Source organism: Trachemys scripta, chromosome 5 (genome assembly GCF_013100865.1).
Source record: "Trachemys scripta elegans isolate TJP31775 chromosome 5, CAS_Tse_1.0, whole genome shotgun sequence".
In the NCBI taxonomy this organism is placed as follows: Eukaryota; Metazoa; Chordata; order Testudines; family Emydidae; genus Trachemys; species Trachemys scripta.
Genome location: NC_048302.1, coordinates 8,003,331 through 8,025,201, shown reverse-complemented (window position 1 = coordinate 8,025,201; position 21,871 = coordinate 8,003,331). Strand labels below are relative to the sequence as shown.

Here is a 21,871-nt window from a genome sequence, read left to right as displayed (position 1 = left end):
CAGTATGGATTGTTATATTGTCCATAGTAGTACAATGCTCAAATTACTGGTGATTTTTTCCCCATATATTATATAGTTGGTAAATAACCCAAAACATTCTAGGCATTTATCTTTCCTTTAATACTTTGTCTCATTGATTTTTAAAACTGTTTTCTATATTTGCTAAACCAAATTACATGAGAACCCTTTTTTTGTATTTTTATCCTTAGGTATTCAGCCTCAATACCACCACCACCACCTTCTCCTGTAAAAGATTTAGGAATGGAAAATGAGTGTGAGTTTTTAATTGACGAATCGGATGGTTTTTCTTTTACATCCTGGTTTTCAATTCCCAAAAAGAACAAAAAAATAGAGAAGCAGGCCTTATCAAAGCCTGAGCCACAATCTCAGCCTTCCGAAAAGAAAAAGGCAGTTGTACAAGAAAGCAAGAAACGCAAGGATAGAAAGGCACAGAATGAAGTACCTGTTAAACTGACTCGTATGGAACAGTCGAAAATGAAAACATGTGACGCTGTTGAACGGATACAAGCCGAGTTACAAAATGCTTCGGATACAAATCTAGGTTTAGCTGACAAAAAGAGAGAGGCTCTTAAATCTGTAAGGCAAAGCAGTCCTCACGTGGGTAAGTCATATTTAGAAAAACAGATCAAGATGTAAAGACTCTTCGAATGTTTATACTTGCAAAGGCAAATGTTGAAAATTGAATTGTTGTTATGCTGAAAGAAAACAATTAGTCTTTCACATTCCTTATTAATGGGAGATCCTTCTGCCCTTGATTTGCCTGTTCTTAACCGAATCTGTCAACAACCGAAGACGTTTTCCTTTGGTTTAGAATGGTGGTACTTCTACTGGGAGCTGATCTCCTTGGGGATATTTTGATTGATTCCAGGGGATGTTAAATCAGGGAATGGGGAACATAGGAAAATATTCCTAGGTCCCCTTATTCCTGAGACTCTCTATGATTATTCAGCAGTTGGGAGGCAGGTTGGAAGAGTCCTGAATGGGATGGAAGGATCAACTGAGGAACTATGGTGTATGTGTATATATGGCAGTGAGGGAGGCAACAGCGACTCATTTCCCCCTTACCCACATGTGGAGATATCAGGGAAGGTAACAGTGATTACTTGCTTCCCTGTTGTCATGGGGACCAAGGAAGGTGGTAACATCTGTGTTCCACCCCCAACTTTGTGGGAAGGAGCTAGAGATATGTGGTGTGTCTGCAGGGAATCAGCATTTGAGGAATAATGGGGGAGAACTACTTAACAGGAAGAGTAGAAAGTTGACTTGGAAGCAGCTGTGTGAGAGCAAAAGTTGTTGCAAATCTTTCTAGATTAGGGATTAGGACCCAGTAGATGAATGGAATGTGGTACACTGAATGTTTACCACTGTACACAGAGTATTCACTAGATAGTGCTGCTTTGAGAACTTTTAAGTGAAATCACCCACCAGAGAAAAATTTATGTTCATGATATTTCAGTTAATCATATAATATCGTTTTATATATAAAGCTGTTCCGATGGTGTTAAAAAAGGAAATTAACATGTGCATTTTTGTATGTTGGCAGAAGAGAGTAAAAAACACACACACGGACAAAGATCCACAAGAACCCCAAACAAGAAAAACTCCACGGCCCAGAAACAGATACAGCCCAAAAAATTCACTTTTTCAGTTTCCAAATCAGACACAGATATTTCCGATACAGAACAACCTAAACCAACAGAAATACCTAATGGAGATCCCTTTGGATCTTGTAGTATGACTGAGCAGCCTCAAGAGAAAGTTGTGTTTTCAGAAGAGGATCATAATTTTCCAAAACCTCCCCAGTCCATTTTAAAAACTGCTCTACGTTCATCCCACAAGAAACAAACTGCTAAGCAGAAACTTTCAAAAATTGCATCGTCTAAAAAACTGGTAGAAAACCGAAGAAACAAAGTTAGAAAATCTACCCTTAAATCCAGTAGTAGAAAATCCAGGATACAAATCTCAGAGGAGAGTTCTGAAAGTGAGTCCATAGAGGAGGTGGCTGAAAGAGAGCTTTTAAAGTCAAACAAAGTGTTTTCCCCTTCATTGCAACAGGAATCACCGACTTCTGCATTACAGAAGTCCCATAAATCCCCCAAACCTAAAAACTTCATACATTCACTGGAATCATCTGGTAATGTACATATCAAAACTCCTGCAAAATCTAAAAAACCTTCACAGATTTTCATAGACAATACAGAAGACTCTGAGGGGAAAAGAGCATCAGCTAAATCTCTACGGAGGACAGCTACTCGGATTAATCAAAGAACTAATATGATTGATTGTTCAAATCCTGAAAATGCTGAACCTGGGAATACAACAGATCACAAGGGTTCTTCTGGCCAGGACATGGCAGAACAAAACCACAAGAAGTCAAATGCATCTGTGAAAACAAAATATAAAAAACAGAGTAATCTCCACCGATCACAGTAAGTGGTTTTGTGTACTTTTTTTAAACGAATACGCAGTGCAACTTAAGATGTTCATAAAACATCTTCTGTTAAGATTGAGGCATTATTAAGGTATAGAATAATTCAGTAAAATTTCTGAAGAGCCTTAAGAGGAAACTCAGACTTGAATTTATATTCATGGCTGTTAATTTTAAAAAGTAATCAGTTGCATTTTAAAGGATGCAATCAGCTTGAGTTGGGAACCTCACTTTTTTTTTTTTTTTTTGTAAAATACTTTTACAAAACATAGGAATCTAGGAATTCTTATACCAACAAATAGGACCAGTGGGTCTGTCTAATCCAGTATCCTGTCTCCCAGTGCTAAATGCTTTAGAGAAAGATGCAAGAAACCCTATAGTGGACAAATACGGAACAACCTGTTCATAAGGGGGTGCTTCCTCCTAACCCTATTAGTTAGTGTTTGACTTATGCCCTGATCCAAGAGAGTTTGTCCTCCTTCTTGATATCTAAATATTTTATTCTGTCTAATGCAACTGTTCTTATCATATAAATGTCTAGACCTGTAAAATACCAAATTCTCCAAAACCAAGACTGATAGAAATAGTTCTTTGGAAACTGCTTATGCGTAGGGTTTTTTGTTGAATAATATAGTTAAGCCAGACATTGCAGCATTCTATGAGTCTGACATCCAGATAATGGGGGAGGGAAATGTTAGAAATACATAGACACAAATTAAACAGTGTGGAAACTGTTCAAAAACAAATCAAATTGGTTAGTTTGATATTTTTCAAGGTGAGTGGATTTATATAGTAAATAGAAGAGACCATGAAAAGTAAATTCTATTAATAATAGTCATTATTACAGTCTAAAAATTACCACTCACCTTAATCCTAAGTACCAAGAATAATGTCCAAAATATGAGTGACAAGCATCAAGAGAAGTGACCAAACTATTCACCTTAGCGTTGGGCTTGAAAAAGCAATTTTATGACTTCCTGATATTACTTTTTAAAAAAAAGGAATCTGTTACTTTGATCAATTACTTTTAACAAATGTAGTGGGAGGAGATGTCATATTTACTTCTGCACAGTATTTATTTGCAGTGACGTTAGTATTAGATTTATGATTGGTCATTACTGCTGATGAAGCCTGTCTCTGATTCAGCCAAACTAACTTCTGTACTCATATTTTGTATCAGTATTTTTCTAAAATTCCGTCCATATGCCCCTCTTTACTATAAAGAATTACTTTCAGTAAGATTACTAACAATTGCATCTCTTCTAGAGTCTCTCCTGCACCTGAGAAAAACAAGAATCATAACAGGTAATTTCCTCTATTGTGTGTAGAACTGTCATCTTAATATTTCTCAGCACTAAGAGACCATAGCAGCGCTGCATAGCCTTCTTGGTAGGATAAATGAGCCATCACCAGGATTTTGCTTTTTTTCCTGAGACTTGTTGCCTTGATCCCAAATCAGATTGGCATTTTTAAATCTTGCTTGGTAAATAGCTGTTAACAGTAGTACCAATAATACTAATAGTAGTATCAATAGCATTACTATTGATGTAAGAGTGTATTATTAATGGTAATAGGGGTCCCAACTGAGATTGGGATTGTGCTAGGCATTGTATATATGCATACATCCACAGTCAGGGAATGTAATATCAAAATTAATAATACAGGGGCTCATCTGTTGATTTTATTATTAATTTTCATATCTTAATTCAATGAAACTCAATATTTTAATTTAAATAAAGCTGCTGCAGAATTTCTGGTTTGCCACACCAGTGTCTCAGAGTTCAGTGGGTGGAGTTGCAAATTTTATGTTCACCTTGCTGTAGAGTATTTTGGTTATAATTTAACACAGACTGTTGGGTCCTAACTGCCTTAATGGAGTTAGCGTAACCAACAATAGGCAGGAAGGGAGGATGAGGGTAACAATGATAAGACTGCTCCCGGAAGCCCTGTTATTGCAGTCTGATCTGTGGAGAACTCCTCTGACTTCATTGGGACTCTATGCAAGCAGGCTATTGGGCCATTGAGGATCAAGTTTTAGGACTGGGCTTAACATAGTCCAAGTTCCAAACGATTTTCTCTATTTTCTGTCCCCTCCCTTCTCCTTTTAAAACATTTTTTAAAGCATTTATAGATACCTATGGAACATTATGGGGAAGAAAGGGAAAGATGAGGCGGCATAATGATGAGGAGCAAAGAGTGTTGGCATGGAGAAGAGAAGGGAGTGGGGAAGGGTTCTTGGTGTCTGTCAGGAGGAGGAGAGGAGGAAGGGCAGTGAGGGAGATGGAGTAAATGCCACCAAAAGTCTGTTTGCAGGAAGTGAAGGAGTCAAAGAATGAAGTGCTGATTTGAAGAAATGCAGCTCTGACATCGGGAGAAGCTGACTGCTTTAAGGCTTCTAGAAGATCTGGGGAATGTCCAGATTCAACTCCTGTCTGCTGGCAGCCATGTGGTGGTGGGACCTGGATGGGTCTCCCTGTTTGTTGTATAAATGGGGGCAATGAGAGGTCCTGGAAGCTTGGCTGTCCCTCCCTTTCCCAGCTGCTGCTGACCTTAAACACAGCACTTAACCTTTGTACCTCCATTTCCTTGCAATAAAATGGGGACAATACTTACACATGTTTGTAATGTGTTTTGAGATCTACCAATAGAAAGGGCCATATAAATGCTAAGTATAGAACTGATGTTTACTAGAGTAAACTGGTTCCTCATGATAATTGTCTACATGGATCCACACGCTTGAATGATGTGCTCCCTGGCACACAAGCTCACACATTCTGCTAGTAGCTAGCATGTTTGTTGGGCAGTGTGCACACACTGCCTAGTTTTTTACTCATATTTGAGGGAGCATGGACCCAACTGCCCTTCAATTCCTTCCCCTAAATCAAGGATATAAATCAAGACTCCAGAGTAGTGTCTCTGTGGTTTCAATGGCCTATGCAGCTGTTTAGCTAGAAAGGGTTTTGTGGTGAGATTGTTGTTTCTAGGTCATGAGTCTTATGTGGGCAAGTGCAAAACTTTCTCTTTATGGCTGCTCTGGCTTCTAATCTGTCCCAGATGTCTGTCAGTCAAGCATTTCTGTTGTTTGGGCAAAACAATCTACCAAGTTCATTGGATTACTTACATTGTGCTCGAGCATCTATAGATACCATGTCCTCTATCTTCCAAGCCCCTTAAGTACAGATGTTCTGCAACTCCAATTCTACAAATATTTTCATCAATTTAATTTTTAAATACCAGATGTGGTTTTGTTCCCATTTCCCCATACTAGGCTGCAAACATACAATGGAATGTCTACATCCATTTCCACGGCTTCTTTTCCTCTTCCCTCATTTATGTTTTTTTATTACATTGACAAATATTTGACATATTTAGGACAAATTGTTAATGCATTATGAAAAAAAAACCTTGAAATTTGATACTATTCGTTTTGTAATGTTTTTATTTTTCATAATTAACATTTTCATGCCGATGTTTTTTTTTTTTTTTTAAAGTGGGCTTGTACTGAAACGTTATGTAAAATTTACTTCAAAAAATGACGAGCCTATTGCGTGTGAGTGGGACGATTCATCTTCAGGTAAGGTTTAAAGGTGGCATTTTCTTTGAGTTCCTTTTTTATATATACATGAGAATATTGTAAATTTAATTTAAAGTATTTAAAACTACTCAATTTAATTTAAAATTGCATGCAGTATCATGAAAGGTTTCGGAGGAACCAAGAGGCAGAAGGTCTGTTCTTTAGTTCTGGGATCATCCATGAATGCACTAACATATGTATATAATGCTTTTTTCTTTAGAAAGTGGGTTTTACCTATATTTTTGAAATATCTTTGGTTTTGAATTATATGTAAAGGTAACAAGGCCAGAGTCCTATGGAAAAAAATAGCATGTGATCATGGTAATCCCTGTTTGGTGATTTATATTGCATTTTTCAGATAAATCTATAGCCTTGAAGGGTGATGCAAGTGAATTTTTGTCAAACACACCACTAAAGCATAAACTAGGTAAGGTTATTTTTTAAGTTCCTTTATGTAAGTGCATGAAATACAACTAGGCTTTCAATTTTGCAATAAATTATAATGTGCAATAAAGACCCACAAAACTCTTGTGGGGAAAAATAAGAAATATGCTGTTCATTTTCTCTTTTATATTATGGTAGTATGATAATCCCAATCAGATTATGGTCCCATTGTGCAAACATAGAAAGGTGTAATCCCAAGAGCCTACTGTTAAGATGAAAAATATGTCAAGGGTGGGAGAATGGAATGCAACAAACAAGCAGAAGTGGTCATGATGGTGATAGGCAAGACTTGTTAGTTCCATCTTTTAAAAACGTAATTAACCCATGTCTAATTTTTAAAATGAATTTAAACTCTGGCCTTAAATATAAAAATATGTAGACTAAATTCTGAACGTTCTCTTTTTTGGTTATATTCAACAATTTTCTTTTTAGCCTCACCATGCTAATGTTAATAATGTTTAGTTATCAGTATTTTATCTTATTTTACCCCTTTCATTTTTATTTAATTGTTTAAAACTCTGGTCTTTTATGTCTTAACAAATATTTTAAACACGTGGATTTTGGTATTTAACATTTGCCACTTTTTGTTATAAATGTTATAAATTGTGTTGTCTAACTCTAAGGCCTGGTCTACATGGGGGTCGGGGGGGGGGGGGGGTGAGAGGTCTGTCCAAGTTATGCAACTTCATATGTGAATAACGTAGCTGAAGTCGACTCTGCCTGCGCCTCTCACCGAGCTGGAGTACAGGAATCAACAGGAGAGCACTCGGGGGTCGATTTATCGTGTCTAGACTAGACGCGATAAATCGACCCCCGCTGGATCGATCACTGCCCGTTGATCCGGCAGGTCGTGAAGACATACTCTAACTTCTCTGTATATTTTAAAGCTCTTACCCTCTTGTCTTTAAATTAAGCCTGGCCATTTATTCTTTTCTTTTCATTTAACCCCAGTGCCTTATGTTTCCACTCCATGAGGTGCTTTCGGATGTAGCGAGAGCTCTTACTTCCTCTTGTATAGTCCAAGGTTTATAGTAGTCCATGTTGACTGTTACTTATCACCGTATTTTCTTCTACTTATCACCTTTTATTTTCTTACAAACTCATTTATTTGTTCCATTATCTTTCTGGGTACCAAAATTAAGTTGACTGGTCTATAATTCCCTTCGTTTCCCTTATTCTCCTTTTTATAGATAGGACCTATATTTGCCCTTTTCCAGTTCTGTAGGATCTCTCTTGTCTTGAGTTTTCAAAGATAATCACTAATGGCTCAGAGATCTCTTCAGCCAGTTCCTTAAGTATTCTAGGATGTTTTTTTCGTCAGGCCCTGCTGACTTGAAGCAGGGCCGGCTCCAGGCACCAGCCCACCAAGCTTGTGCTTGGGGCGGCACCTGGAGGGGGGCGGCGTGGTGCGGCGGCTCTGGCCGCCGGGGAGAGCGGAGCCGCAGCGGGTTCGCCGCCTTCCCCTCGGCGCTCCGGCCGCCAGGGAGAGCGGAACCGCGGAGGGCTTGCCGCCCTCCCCCGGGCGCTCTTGCCGCTGGGGAGAGCGGAGCCCCGGCCAGCTTGCCGCCCTCCTCCCGGCGCTCTGGCCGCCCAGGAGAGCGGAGCCCCGGCCGGGCTCTCCGCCCTCCCCCCGTGCTCTGGCCGCCGGGGAGAGCAGCCCGTGGTTGGGCTCGGCGCCCTCCCCTGCCACGCTCCGGGGGGAGGAAGGGGGGCGGGAGGCTTTTTTGCTTTGTTGTAATCTCTGAGCTTCTGATGGTGAAAGCAGTTGTCGAACACTATTCAAATGTTACCAGTCGTGGTGTGCTTGTCAGTAGACCTGCATTTGGAATATTATCCAGAAAGCTGGCTGTATTTTTTTTTAAAAGACCTAATTGAAAGCTAAACAACGTGCAATAATTTTGCAAAAGAGTGCACATTTTGTAAAGCAACAGTCTCTCACGCTAGTGAAATTTCATACTATGCTACAGTCACCAGATTGAAATATGCACAATTGAAAACAAATCCCTAAAAAACTTGTAAAATATCTTATGCTGTGGGGAGTGACAGCTTACTTTAGAGTCTTCGACAGAGATAATGATTCAGAGGAACTAATTAAAGTGTGTTGGACTTCTTCTGATAACTTCTGGGTTTATTTTATCCAATATGAATTATTTTTTTCTTTAAATCTGTTCATTAGTAATGCCATCCCAAACACCCAATGTTCGTCGGACAAAAAGAATACGACTAAAGCCTTTGGAGTATTGGCGAGGGGAGCGCGTGAACTATATGATGAGACCTTCAGGTATTGTTCCTATATATATTTCTGCTTGTCTTTAATCTTAATTCAGAGCATTATCAGAGTATAGATCAAGACTTATTCTTCTCCTTAAAACATATATAACTAGAAATAATGTCACAAGATTGCTACACACCCTCAGAAAGCGAAGCTGTCCATTCTGTACTTCTGTATGTTAATGTTGTATTCCTAAAGGGGGGAATAAAATGATTTCTCCAGATCTGAAATCAGATGATTCCAATACAGAATCATGAAGGTAAGAGAAGGAAAAGACCTGTTGGGCTGACTCTGATCCTTTTTTTTGTGATTTTTTTTTTTTTCTGTGTCCTTTGTTCTAATTCATCCAGTCTAATTTAAAATCTCGCAAGTAATGGAATACATCTCACTATCAAGGACTTTTGCCTTGCACATCAGCCTACATTTTCCCTTAGTTTAATCGCACTGTCTGTGATTGCATTAAATTTTCTCCATCCTTGTTTTTTAAATAGTTGACTTGTCTTACTTCCGTATTACATACCTAGAGGTAGGGCCAGATTTTCGAAAGAACTCAGCTGCATTTGCTCTCAATGGGAGCTGCTTGATCCTGAGGTTTTGTTTAAAAAATCTGGCTACTTTGCTTTAGGTGTCTTGTAAGAGTGCCAAGCAGTTTTGAAAATCCGCCCAAACTGTGCTAAGCTGTTCTGAATGTCTGGCCTACATATCTTGGGTTTTAGTCTTTCTGCATAGATCAGTCCTCCATGCTGCTTGATTATTTTTCTTGCTTTTAGAATCATAGAAATGTAGGATTGTAAGGAACCTTGAGAGGTCATATAGTTCAGCCCCCCCTGGCTGAGGCAGAACCTATCTGGACAGTCCCTGATAGGTGTTTGTCTAACCTGTTCTTAAAACCTCCAGTGATGGGAATTCCATAACCTCTCTTGGAAGCCTGTTAGAGTACTTAATGATGCTTATATTGGGAAAACCTTTCTAAATAGCTAACCTATATCTCATTTGCTATTGTTTAAGCTGATTACTTCTTGTCCTACCTTCAGTGGACTGGAAAAACACTTGATCACTCTCCCCTTTATAAAAGCCCATAACGGATTTGAAGACTCCGTTATCAAGGTCTCATCCGCAGTCTTCTGTTCTCAAGACTAAACGAACGCCAATTTTTTAATGTTTCCTCATAGGTCAGACTTTCTAAAACTTTTATCATTTTTATTGCTTTGCTCTGGAGTCTGTCAAGTTTGTCCATATCTTTCTTAGGGTGCCCAGAACTGGACACAATACTCCAGCAGAGGTCTTACCAGTGCTGAGTACAGTGATACAGCTATCTCCAGTGTCTTCCATATGACACTCCTGTTAAAACACCCCAGAAAGATATTTGTTTTTTTTACAGTTGTATCACAATGTTGGCTTATATTCAATTTGTGATCCACTATAACTCCCAGAGCCTTTTCAGCAGTGCCTTATTCTCTATTTTGTAGTTGTACATTTAATTTTTTTTTCTTCCGAAGTGTAGTATTTGGCATGTGACTTTGTTGAATTTCATCCTATTTATTTCAGATCATTTCTCCAGTGTGTCAAGATCATTTTGAATTCTAATGTTGGCCTCCAAAGTACTTGCAACCCCTCCTAGCTTTATGGCATCTGCAAATTTTATAAGCATAGTCTCCACTTTATTATCCAAAAAGAACGAGGAGTACTTGTGGCACCTTAGAGTAATTCATAAAAATGATGGTTAGTACCAGACCCAAGACAGACCCCTGTGTGACCCCTACTAGATACATCCTCCCAGTTTGACAGTGAACCATTGATAACTACTCTTTGACTGTGGTCTTTCAATCACTTGTGCACCACCTTATAGTAATTTATCTGACCACATTTCCTTAGTTTGCTTATGAGACTATCATGAGGGACTGTGTCAAAAGCTTTTCTTCAGTAGGCACCCTTCAGTCTCAAGAGATCGTGGGTATGCACCCCTGAGAGGTAGAGCCTTACTAAAATCAAGATATATCAAGTCTGCTGCTTCTCCCCCATCTGGTTGGCCAGTAACTGTGTCTAAGAAGGAAACTAGGTTGGTTTGGCATAATTTGTTCTTGATAAATTCATGTTGTGTATTACTTACTACCCTAAAATCCTTTAAGTGCTTACAAATTGATTAATAATTTTTTCCAGTGTTTTTCCAAGTATCAAAGTTAGGCTGACTGGTCTATAATTCCCCAGGTACTACAGATAGGTACTATGTTTTCCCTTCTTCAGTCCTCTGGGACCTCACCGTTTTCCATGAATTGTCAAAGATAATTGTTAAATGTTCCAAGATTTCGTAAGCTAGTTCCTTAAGTATCCTAGGGTGAATTTCATCAGGCCCTGTTGACTTGAATACGTCTAACTTATCAAAATATTCTTTCACCCATCTTTTTCCTATTTTGACTTATCTTCCTTACTCCTAGATAATATTAATTGTATTAAACATCTTGTCACAAACTTTTAAGTGAATACTGAAGCAAAATCAGCACTAAACACTTCAGCCTTCTTGGTGTCATCCATCATAAGCTCTCCTTTCTTGCTAAGTAGTGGACCTATGCTTTCCTTCATGTTTCTCTTGTACCTAATGTATTTATAAAACCTCTTAATATTGCCCTTTGTCTCTCTTGTTAGGTGTAACTTGTTTTGTGTTTTGGCCTTTCTGATTTTATCCCTGAATGCTTGTGTTATTCTTTTGTATACATCCTTAGCAATTTGTCCATGTTTCCACTTTTTGTAGGTTTCCTTTTTGATTTTTCAGGTCATTAAAGAGCTCCTGATGCAGCCGCATATTAGCTGCTTGCTATTCTTATATTTCCTTCACATCAGGATAGTTTGCTGTTGGACCTTTAATATTGTCTCTTCGAGAAACTGCAAGCAATCTTGAACAACTTTTTCTCTAAAATTTTCTTCCCCTGGGACCTTGCCTACCAGTTCTGAGTTTGTAAAAGTCTGCTTTTTTGAAGTCCATTGTCCTTATTCTGCTGCTCTCTCTCCTTTCTTTCCTTAGAATCATGAAATCTGTTTATCATTTCATGATTGCTTTCACCCATGTTGCTTTCTATCATCAGATTTACAACCAATTAATCCCTGTTAGAATCAACTCTAAAATGACTGCTGATTATCTCCTTCACCTTCTGAAAAAAGTTGTCCCCAGTACATTCCAAGAATTTATTAGAGATTTTTTTGTCCAAACTACCTTCAGTTTGTCTATTCTTCTGGTCATGTGATGTGAAGCTCAGAGCTGAAGGTAAGGTTCCTGGTATAAAAAGGTATAAATGTATGATAAAATACCTTTGTACGTGCTGGCCAAAATTGCACTGACCTTTTTGTATGAAGTTGCAAACTCAAGTCAAAAAAAAGTTTTTCACCATCGGTGCTGGCCAGATTTCTTTTATGCATTGGATGTGTGTTATTTTGCCCTCTATCATGCTTTGCTTACCAGTTTTTAGCCTTTTTTTTATACATGTGAATTAATCAGAACGAAGTATATTTTAAGCTAGAATTAGAAAAATGGTTAACATCATCTAAATATTACATCTCTTTGGTTCCTCTTGTCCACTTATTTTTAGATATATATAGATAAATTAAAGCAATCTTTACAATTACTAATTGCAAGAAAATTAACATTAACACAGTTTTTATGGTGTTCCCTACATTAAGTACAGGGAATACTCCGAATCCTGCAGTAACATTAATTAGGCTAAAGTTAAATTAAAAACTTTAAAATTTTTAACTTTTACCTAATTAATACCTAGAGGTCCTGGCTTTCCTTTTCTTGTAAACTATTGTGAACCTTCCAGTTTGCCTTGAATGCAAAAAGATCCACTTCAGAACACCGAAATTTTTGATGATCAATTCGAAGGACTTGCAGTGAAGGCACCTCTGCCTGATCAATTTTCTTTCTGTTCAGACAGCTGACCTTCATATTGGTGGTGCCCTTGATATGCAAGGCCCTGTTAGACAGTAGATGGGTTCCCCCCCACTGAATTAATGATGCAACTTCCTCTTGTAAATCCATTGACCTCGTACTCCCCTCTTGGTTGTGTCGTTATCAGAATATGACCATTTGGCAACACTGGGGCCAGTTGTCAAAGAGCATACTTAATGCTCTCGGCTGTAGAAAATTTGTTTTTTTGTTTCAAGGACAGCGTCTTTTGAGCCACTGACTTGGAGGACATGCCACATCCTTCGAGACTGGTGTCTCTCTTGTTATGACAGGCCTCTCTGGCTCTGCTGTGACCAACCCTCCCTGGACTATTTCTGGACTCATCCGCCAATGCAGGAATTTCAACGCAAGTGATGGAATGTTTACTTTTTGAGATGGGAAATTCAGAACATTTCAGGGAAGGGACAGCAGAAAATTCTACAGAGTCCTCATGCATTTTTTACCTAAGGCACTATCCCTATGCAGGATACAGTCATCCTTAGAAGTTCAGGAGGGAGCCTACTGACCTCCTCGGGAGGGTAATTGCTGATCTGATCTTGTTCCTCTTTCAACTGACTGAAAGATTTTGTGTACCTCTCTTTATCGACACTCCAAGATACGACTTTTTTTTAAATTTACTATAAATCTGTGCTGTTGCAACATTTGGATTGTTGACTCAGTTGCTTGAGTGGACCACTCCTTGGACGGGCTCTGATGAGAATGTTGTCCAAGAAGCGGTAAATCTATATCCCTTTCTGTCTGAGAAAAGCCACAGAACAACAAGGACTTTCGTGAACATTCAAAGCACGGATGACCGTCTGAAAGGCAGTGCTTTGTATTGAAAGTGATGGGTCCCTTGAGTGAATTGCAGAAATCTCCTGTGTGTTTAGTGAATTGGAGCATGAAAATAGGTTTCTTTCAATTTGATTGACACAAGATAGTCCACCTGGCAGATTGCACCACTATGGACTTCAAGGTCTGCATTTTGTATGTGTTTCTCCTTATGAACTTGTTCAGGTGGTTTAAGTCCAACACTACTCAGTCCTCCCTGGATCTCTTGGGTACAGAAACAAGATTAATTAGTGGCTGGAACAATCTCTGATTTGCAAAAGACTAGCTGTGGTCTTCAACATATTTATCTTTTTTTGTGAATTTGAGGATACTGGAGAAGGAAGGAAATGGATCATTCAGCATCTTTGAGAATTCTATGTACTCTTCTCGAACCACATCCAGGACCCATCTGTCTAATGTGCAGAGAGGCCATTGGTCCTTGAATTTTAATAGTCTCCCCCCAAGGTGTTGCTTGTCCAAACTCTCCTGACCATATTCAGGCATTGTTTCTGGTGTCTTCAGTTTCATTGCAGTAAGACTGGTCTCTTCACTGTCTGGGTTTAGACTGGTTCCATTTGCTTTGCTGTAGTCCTAGAGGACAATCTCACGGACTTTGCTGGTGTTTCCCCTTTGGCCTTAATTACTTTTTCCAAATAGAGATGAAGAGGAATGTGTGATTCAGGGTTTGAACTGGTTGGAAAATACTTTTTTGTAATTTCTGTACCAATCCGCTCTTCTTCTCCTTAGAATCTTTTCTAATGGGCTCATCTGATGGAATACTCAAGCATCTCATCACCTTTCGTAACATTGTCTCAAATGATTCAGGTGGAAAAAAGATCGTTGTGCTTTTGCTTCGTTGATTCAGACTGAGATTGAGAATTCACCTTCCTTCTGTGACGATCCTGACTTTCCTTTCTTGGACTTAGATTGAACAGATTTCCTAACCTTCTTTTTTATTTTGTGATGACCATGAAGAAGAGGATGAAAATGAATTAGATGATGATGAAGCTGAAGAACCACCCGAGACACAATTCTATTCTTTTTATTATGCTTTTTCTTTCTCTGTGTGAAAATGTTCTGAGCAGAGCCTTTAGCTCTGGTGCCCCCTGGTGATGAGTCAGAGGAATTGCTGCTATCCCAGGAGAACAGGCCAGTTTTCTCCGAAGGGTATGTCTACACACAAGTATATGTCCAGGCTTGAGCCCAGGCTCAAATCAAACCCCCGTGGTATCCACACACCAGTTGTGTTAAGCTAGGGCTTGGAACCAGGGTTCCAGAACCCTGAAGGGCTGGAAGGTCCAAGCTTGTGTTACGCTGGGACCTAGGGTCTGAGCCCTATTGCTTTCCTGTGGGCACAAAGCTCTGGCTTGGCCTGGGTCCCGGAAGACCTCCGGATGTATCCCAGAGTTCCCAGCAGCAGCTGCCTAGTCAAGTGTGCTCCCCCTTCCTGCTCCGGCTCATCTTCACTGCTGCAGGGAGCAAAGCTAACAGCTGGGAGGCAGCTCTGGGATGTTGGGAATCATCCCTCCCCTGGTCATGCTGAGCTGGGAGCCCTGCCACTCCCTCTCCCTGCAGGGTAGCTGTTTGGTTCTTGCTCCGCTCTCTGGCCCTTGCTCCTGGCCCCCCCGCCCTCCCTGGGGCTGCATGTGCAGGGGCACCCAGGCTGCATGTACTGTCAGGGTGATGAGTGGGAGCCAGCCTCAAAACTTTCCTGCAGTCTCCAGGGAATCCTTTAGCCCTGCCTCCTGGAGTGTGGTTGGGGCGGGGATAAGGAATCCCAGGGGGTGCTGGAGCACACTGCACCGCAAACCCTGGGGGTACACTTCACTGCTCCACAGCCGGCAGCAGTCAGGCTGGGATGCATGTGTGTTTTTCCTCTGAAACCTACATGTTATGTCAAACTTCAAAACAGGCAAAAATAAATAAAAAACCAACCAACCAAAAACACCTTCGCTGAACCTCCCATTTTAAAAATTAAGAATCGCAAAGTTTAATTTTAATAGTTTTATAGCCCTGTTATCCCAATTATCTTCAGAACAGCTGCACATGGGCATTTTCCTGCCAACGTGACCCAGCCTAGAGATGGAGAGCCTAGTTCTCAGGTTAGATGGTACTTCAATATAAGGCCTTCTCAAACTGCGGTCATTCTACTGAGACAGCCACAAAAGGAGCTGCGTATGCCGTTTATGTACCCAGGTGTTCCTTATGGGCACCTGAGTCCCACTAATAACACTGCCACGGTTAGGAAACAGGGTGAGCAGTAGAGTTTTCCCACAGTGCACCACATTCTTAGGGCTAGAGTGTTGACATGGGGTGGAGGTGCTAAGCATTTCGGGATGTTTACTTTGACGGGTCTGTACACTGCAGTGTGGACGCCAGATCCCTAGGTTCAAGTGCAGGTTAGAAAGTCCTCAACCTAGGATTAAAATGCAATGAAGACGCTCAAGCCCATGGTTCTCTGACACGGGTCAGTTGACTTGAGTCCAACTAACCCTAGACATACCCTAAGTGTCTGAGGTAATTTCTTGAATCCTTTTTAAAATTTTACTCCTTTGGGGAGGTGGGATTCGGAACCTGAGTCAGATGAGTACTGTGAACCTGTTTCGCTAACCTGTTTCGCTTTGTTTGCCCCTTTAAGAGTGGGTAAAAGGTCTGCAAGGGGACAGTGGAGCTGCTGATTGAGGCTCACAAGATGGCAGGCATGTTTCGTGCCAAATCCAAGAGCTCCTTAGCCAAAGAGGGTGTTTGTTTCTTTTGGGTTGGGGAGGAGATTCCTTTCTCCTCTCTTCTATGCAGAATTCCTGATTTCCCCTGAGGTTACAGGAAGGAGACCAAATTGTCCGATGATGGAAGTGATGGGGGATGATGAAACCTGCGCTGTGATGGGGTGCATGTCTGAACCAGTCTGCTCCTGGCTCTGTCTGTGGCAGATTCCGCTGGTTCTGCTTATGGTTTCCCAGGGCCACTACCCTTTGATGAAACCCCCTTTGGTGGCTGAGGGCTCTGATCATTTTCTTGCCATTTTTCAATACATTTGCAGCCTGGCTGTCAGACTCCCCACTGATAGGGTGTTCCTGGGGAACTGGCTCCTGGGTCAGAGTAAGGCGACCAAAGCAAAGCCTTTCCAACCCAGCAGATGAGGAAGCTGGAGTGCACATGAGACCTAAACCTCTCCTCCTGCTCCATGTGGCCGGGATACAGAGCAGGAGGAATGCAGCATTGGGCTCCTGTTTGGACCTTTCTTCACCATCCCCTGAGCCTGTTACCTGGGCAGGCAAGGGGCTGGGTGGGTGGGCGGGCGGGCACTGTGGAAATCCCAGGCAGGAGACTGCCTCTTCAGGATTTTTGATTCTCTCACAGCAGGTACTGAATTCCACTGCCCTGCAAGTAGTTACAGGAGGCAGAGCAAAACTCAGTGGGTCTCTGGAAGGTGGGGGCTAGTTCCCAGGAGTAGTCCAATCAGCTTTGATTCTGCCCACAGCTATAGACCCACACTGGGGATCTGTGGATCTAGCCTTGAGAGAGAATCTGAGATTTTGGATTGTATTCCCAAATGTGTCTGGGTTGCTTCACAAAGGTGGTGATTTAAAAAAAAAAGCAAAAACAAAAAAACCAAGTTAACCAAAAAAGCAATGTGTCCAAACAGAGCAAATTCTGAACTGCACTGTTTAAAAAAAAAAAAAAAAAAAGCTTTTTCATAAAACTAATTTTTAAAATGCCTACTATGCAGTAATGTTTGTTACTTTTCTTTTGTTTCAGGAGGGTTTGTGGTAGGTGGAATAGTGTCTCCTGAAAAGGATCCATGCAAGAAGGCTAGCGTAAAGAGAAAACATACGCCAAAAACAAGTATAAACTTCCTTGAAACTTATTTTGCTTTTTTATTTCAATAGCAGTATGGCGCGATGGTTCAGATTATGCACAGTGCTAGCTCTTCACACCCCTCAGTAATCCTTTGGGGGGAAATTTTGTAAGATGTTTAATTAATGTTAAGAACATAAGAATGGCCCTACTGGGTCAGACAAAAGGTCCATCTAGTCCAGTATCCTGTCTTCCAATATTAATATGAATTAAAACTAACATGTTAGTGTGGACAGGGACATTGGGCTTTAAAATATTGGTTATGGCTAACCCTAGATTAAGAATAACTTCATGTGGTGAGAAAGGGGGAGCTACTTGAGGGAGTGGGAGGTTGGTGATAAATACAGCGCAGTGGGTAAAGAAGGTGAACTGCAGTTCTGTCATTGATCCGCCTATTGGTTAGATAATATAAGTTAATGCATGTACTCCTATTGTGTGTAGGTAAGCTACTGTAACTATCAAACATTTCATGAACACAAACATCACCAATATCATCCCAAAAGGCAATGCATGAAGGTCTTATGTATACTGGGAAAACACATTGTGTTAGACAACATGTTAACAAACATGTTTTAACTAATTTGATGTTGACTGATTTTACCCTCAATGTGGATGAGGACAGTTGTTTTAAAAACGTTAGCTGGTTGTGCTGATGAGATAGGTAGAGTTCTTGTCCATACTGCAGATGGTGGAGACTGATCTCATTTTCTATGATTGAGTTGGTCCGCAGATGATCACCTAGAACCAGAGCACCATATTTCATCCCAGTAAAGAAGCTGGGGCTCCTTGTCAATCTGTTATCTGGTAATGGGTATAATTCCAGAAGCCTGATATTTCTGAGCAGAGGTATAGAGACTTCCTACTTTCTAGAATGGAGTCTATCAGAAAAAAATATAATTTTAACTTGGAAAAGGTTTGTGGTGTACGGCAGATAGGCCTCCCACTAAAACTGCTTTATTTTAAAATGCACAAAACAAAAACTTTAAAGACTTTCACTTGTGAATTTGGATTAGGGCTGTCAAGCGATTAAAAAAATGAATTGCGATTAATCACACTGTTAATAATAGAATACCATTTATTTAAATATTTTTGGATGTTTTCTACATTTTCAAATATACTGATTTCAATTACAACACAGAATACAAAGTGTACAATGCTTACTTTATATTTATTTTTGATTGCAAGTATTTGCACTGTAAAAAAACCAAGAAATTGTATTTTTCAATTCACCTAATACAAGTACTGTAGTGCAGTCTCTTTATCATGAAAGTTAAATTTACAAATATAGAATTGTGTACAAAAAAAAACTGAATTCAAAAATAAAACAATATGAAATTTTAGAGCCTTCAAGTCCACTCAGTCCTACTTCTTGTTCAGCCAATTGCTCAGACAAACAAGTTTGGTTACAATTTGCAGGAGATAATGCTGCCCGCTTCTTGTTTACAATGCCCCCTGAAAGTGAGAACAGGCGTTCTCATGACACCGTTGTAGCTGGCGTTGCAAGATATTTATGTGCCAGATGCGCTAAAGATTCATATGTCCCTTCATGTTTCAGCCACCATTCCAGGGGACATGTGTCCATGCTGATGACAGATTCTGCTCAATAATAATCCAAAGCAGTGCGGACCGATGCATGTTCGTTTTCATTATCTAAGTCAGATGCCACCAGCAGAAGGTTGGTTTTCTTTTTTGGTGGTTCAGGTTCTATAGTTTCCACATCAGAGTGTTGCTCATTTAAGACTTCTGAAAGCATGCTCCACACCCCGTCCCTCTCAGATTTTGGAAGGCACTTCAGATTCTTAAACCTTGGCTGCAGCTATTTTTAGAAATCTCACATTGGTACCTTCTTTGCATTTTGTGAAATCTGCTGTGAAAGTGTTCTTAAAATGAACAACATGTTCTGGGTCATCATCTGAGACTGCAGTAACATGAAATATGTGGCAGAATGCGGGTAAAACAGAGCAGGGGACATACAGTTCTCCTCCTGCGTCATCAGCATGGAAGCATGTCCTCTGGAATGGTGGCTGAAGCATGAAGGGGCATACGAATGTTTAGCATATCTGGCACGTAAATACCTTGCAATGCCAGCTACAAAAGTGCCTTGGAAATACCTGTTCTCGCTTTCTGGTGACAGTGTCAATAAGAAGAGGGCAACATTATCTCCTGTAAATGTAAACAAACTTGTTTGTCTCAGCAATTGGCTGAACAAGTAGGACTGAGTGGACTTGTAGGCTCTGAAGTTTTACATTGTTTTGGTTTTGAGTGCAGTTATGTAACCAAAAAAAAATCTACATTTGTAAGTTGCACTTTCACAACAGAGATTGCACTACAGTACTTGTATGAGGTGAATTGAAAAATATGTCTTTTGTTTATTATTTTTACAGTGCAAATATTTGTAATCAAAAATAATATACACTTTGATTTCAATTACAACACACAATTCAATATATATGAAAATGTAGAAAAACATCCAAAATATTTAATAAATTTAAATTGGTATTCTATTGTTTAACAATGCTATTAAAACTGTGATTAATTGCGATTAAAATTTATCACGATTAATTTTTTTGAGTTAATCATGTGAGTTAACTGCGATTAATCGACAGCTCTAATTTGGATTCATGACCCATTCCTTTTGGCAGCAGGTTTGACCTATCATGAAATCACTGAAAGAAGATGAGTTTCTGCAGTCATTTTTCAAGTTCACTTAAGACATGCATTTGAAACCCCGTGTAAAGAGCCCTCTGTCATGGGATAGTAATATGTTCCTGATTATGCTAAACGTTACTTTTGGGGTCATGTTTCCAACCTGGTAAGTCATTTCTGACTTCAGCTGGTAGCAAAATAACTTTAGGTTCTAGTGACCAAACCTTTTATACTATATATATATTTAATTAAATCTCATAAGACTAGCTGGTAGTTCAGACATCTCTGAATTTCCCTCTAAAGGGGGTGGTAATTTTCCAGTTTAATAAGCCAGAGGCACTCCTTCATGAACTCTGTGTGTAAACATCATTGGATTTTTCACTGATGCAGACTAAATCCCTTAAATGAAAAAAAAAACAAACCTCAGAAATTTTCTAACATGAATCCCTAAATTCTACTGAAACCAAGAGAACTATGTTGAAATGTCTATCTGATTGCATCTGTCACTGCTATAGCATACAGAGGCCTGCAGTTTGAAGAGGGTCAAGTCAAAACTTATCTATCTGAGGCCGAGTGGCTTTGTTTCCAGCCTTAGATTTGTCCTTGTGTAGGAGATCTGCAAAGCTGCCACGTGGTATTCTCTATGTATTTATGAAGCAATATAGGTTGCATTTGACATCAAGAAAGAAATCCAGGTTCTGACTACTTGTAGGAATTACTCCCCAGTTATAGGGTGCCCAAACTGTCCTGTCTCTTAGTTTGTGTGAGATTTGGGATATCTTACTTTGGATTGGTTACCGTCACTCATCCTGAAGATTTTTCCTTAGAGGAGTCTTAATTTTCTGTACTTTGCAAGAAGTTACACTGCCTTCCTGACGTTTGGCTGGAAGATTTACCTTTTATTTTAGAAATATCCCTTAAGATTTTAATTTCCAAGTGAAGATCCTGTAATCATGTAAAGAAAAGGAAAACCTTCACTTGTAATAATTTTTCTTTGAAGGTTTCATCTTTGAGCATTCCCACTCATTCAGTCACCTCCATCAGAATTTGGTAGGGGAAAGGCTTTTTTGGGACTTCATAAAATGTTTAAAATGTTAAGTGGCTTCAGGAACCCCATTGTCTTTAAAGTAGCAAATGAACTTTAGAAGGTAGATGGTCTTGGAGATGTATTGTTGTTACTGTTGTGACAGGAGCAGTTACCACTGTTCTAGGGAGTCCCTGCCTGTCTTGCATAAGAGAGTGACTCCACTGAGAAATTATAGCTTCAAAAATTTCGTATTACAAGTAATTCCCATTTATTAAGGGAGTAGTCTTTCAACCTGTTTGAATATTTAAAATCTGAGGAATTATTTAAATCCTTAACTATGCATTTGAATTCTAAAATACACCTCTACCCCGATATAATGTTGTCCTCGGGAGCCAAAAAATCTTACCGCGTTATAGGTGAAACCGCGTTGTATCGAACTTGCTTTGATCTGCTGGAGTGCGTAGCCCCGCCCCCCGGAGCACTGCTTTACCGCGTTATATCCGAATTCGTGTTATATCGGGTCGCGTTATATCGGGATAGAGGTTTATTTGAGAAATGATGGTGACATAACATCATCTCAGGTTGGTTTAAAAATGTACAATGATTAGGTTTTTTTACACTTTTCTTTTGCAGGGCATCATGTTGTTGAATATTTGAATGTCTCCCTAGCAGATACTTCTAAGCCAACTGCTGTATGGGACCCAACAATTAATGAAGAGGTTTTGCTAGGTAAGTTGCTGAAGTGACATGACTGGGTTCTGAGGAGTTCTGTTACAAGATTGCAGAATTTGGTCCTCCCTTGGGGTCATACAGGGAAGTATGCTGATCAGGGC

At 39.9% G+C, this 21,871-nt stretch overlaps 1 protein-coding gene across 2 annotated transcripts in view; it reads left to right on the top strand.

The window, feature by feature from the left end:
- The first annotated feature begins 213 nt into the window (after positions 1 to 213).
- CENPC (centromere protein C) overlaps positions 214 to 21,871 on the top strand; it is a 45,977-nt gene continuing 24,319 nt past the window's right edge. For both annotated transcript variants that reach the window (XM_034772276.1, XM_034772277.1), the window contains exons 1-8: positions 214 to 622; positions 1,565 to 2,450; positions 3,716 to 3,754; positions 5,941 to 6,023; positions 6,382 to 6,450; positions 8,644 to 8,748; positions 17,267 to 17,353; positions 21,672 to 21,767. In XM_034772276.1, the coding sequence (XP_034628167.1) occupies positions 262 to 622; positions 1,565 to 2,450; positions 3,716 to 3,754; positions 5,941 to 6,023; positions 6,382 to 6,450; positions 8,644 to 8,748; positions 17,267 to 17,353; positions 21,672 to 21,767 (1,726 nt within the window). In that variant the 5' untranslated portion in view covers positions 214 to 261. The remainder of the gene's footprint in view (positions 623 to 1,564; positions 2,451 to 3,715; positions 3,755 to 5,940; positions 6,024 to 6,381; positions 6,451 to 8,643; positions 8,749 to 17,266; positions 17,354 to 21,671; positions 21,768 to 21,871) is intronic.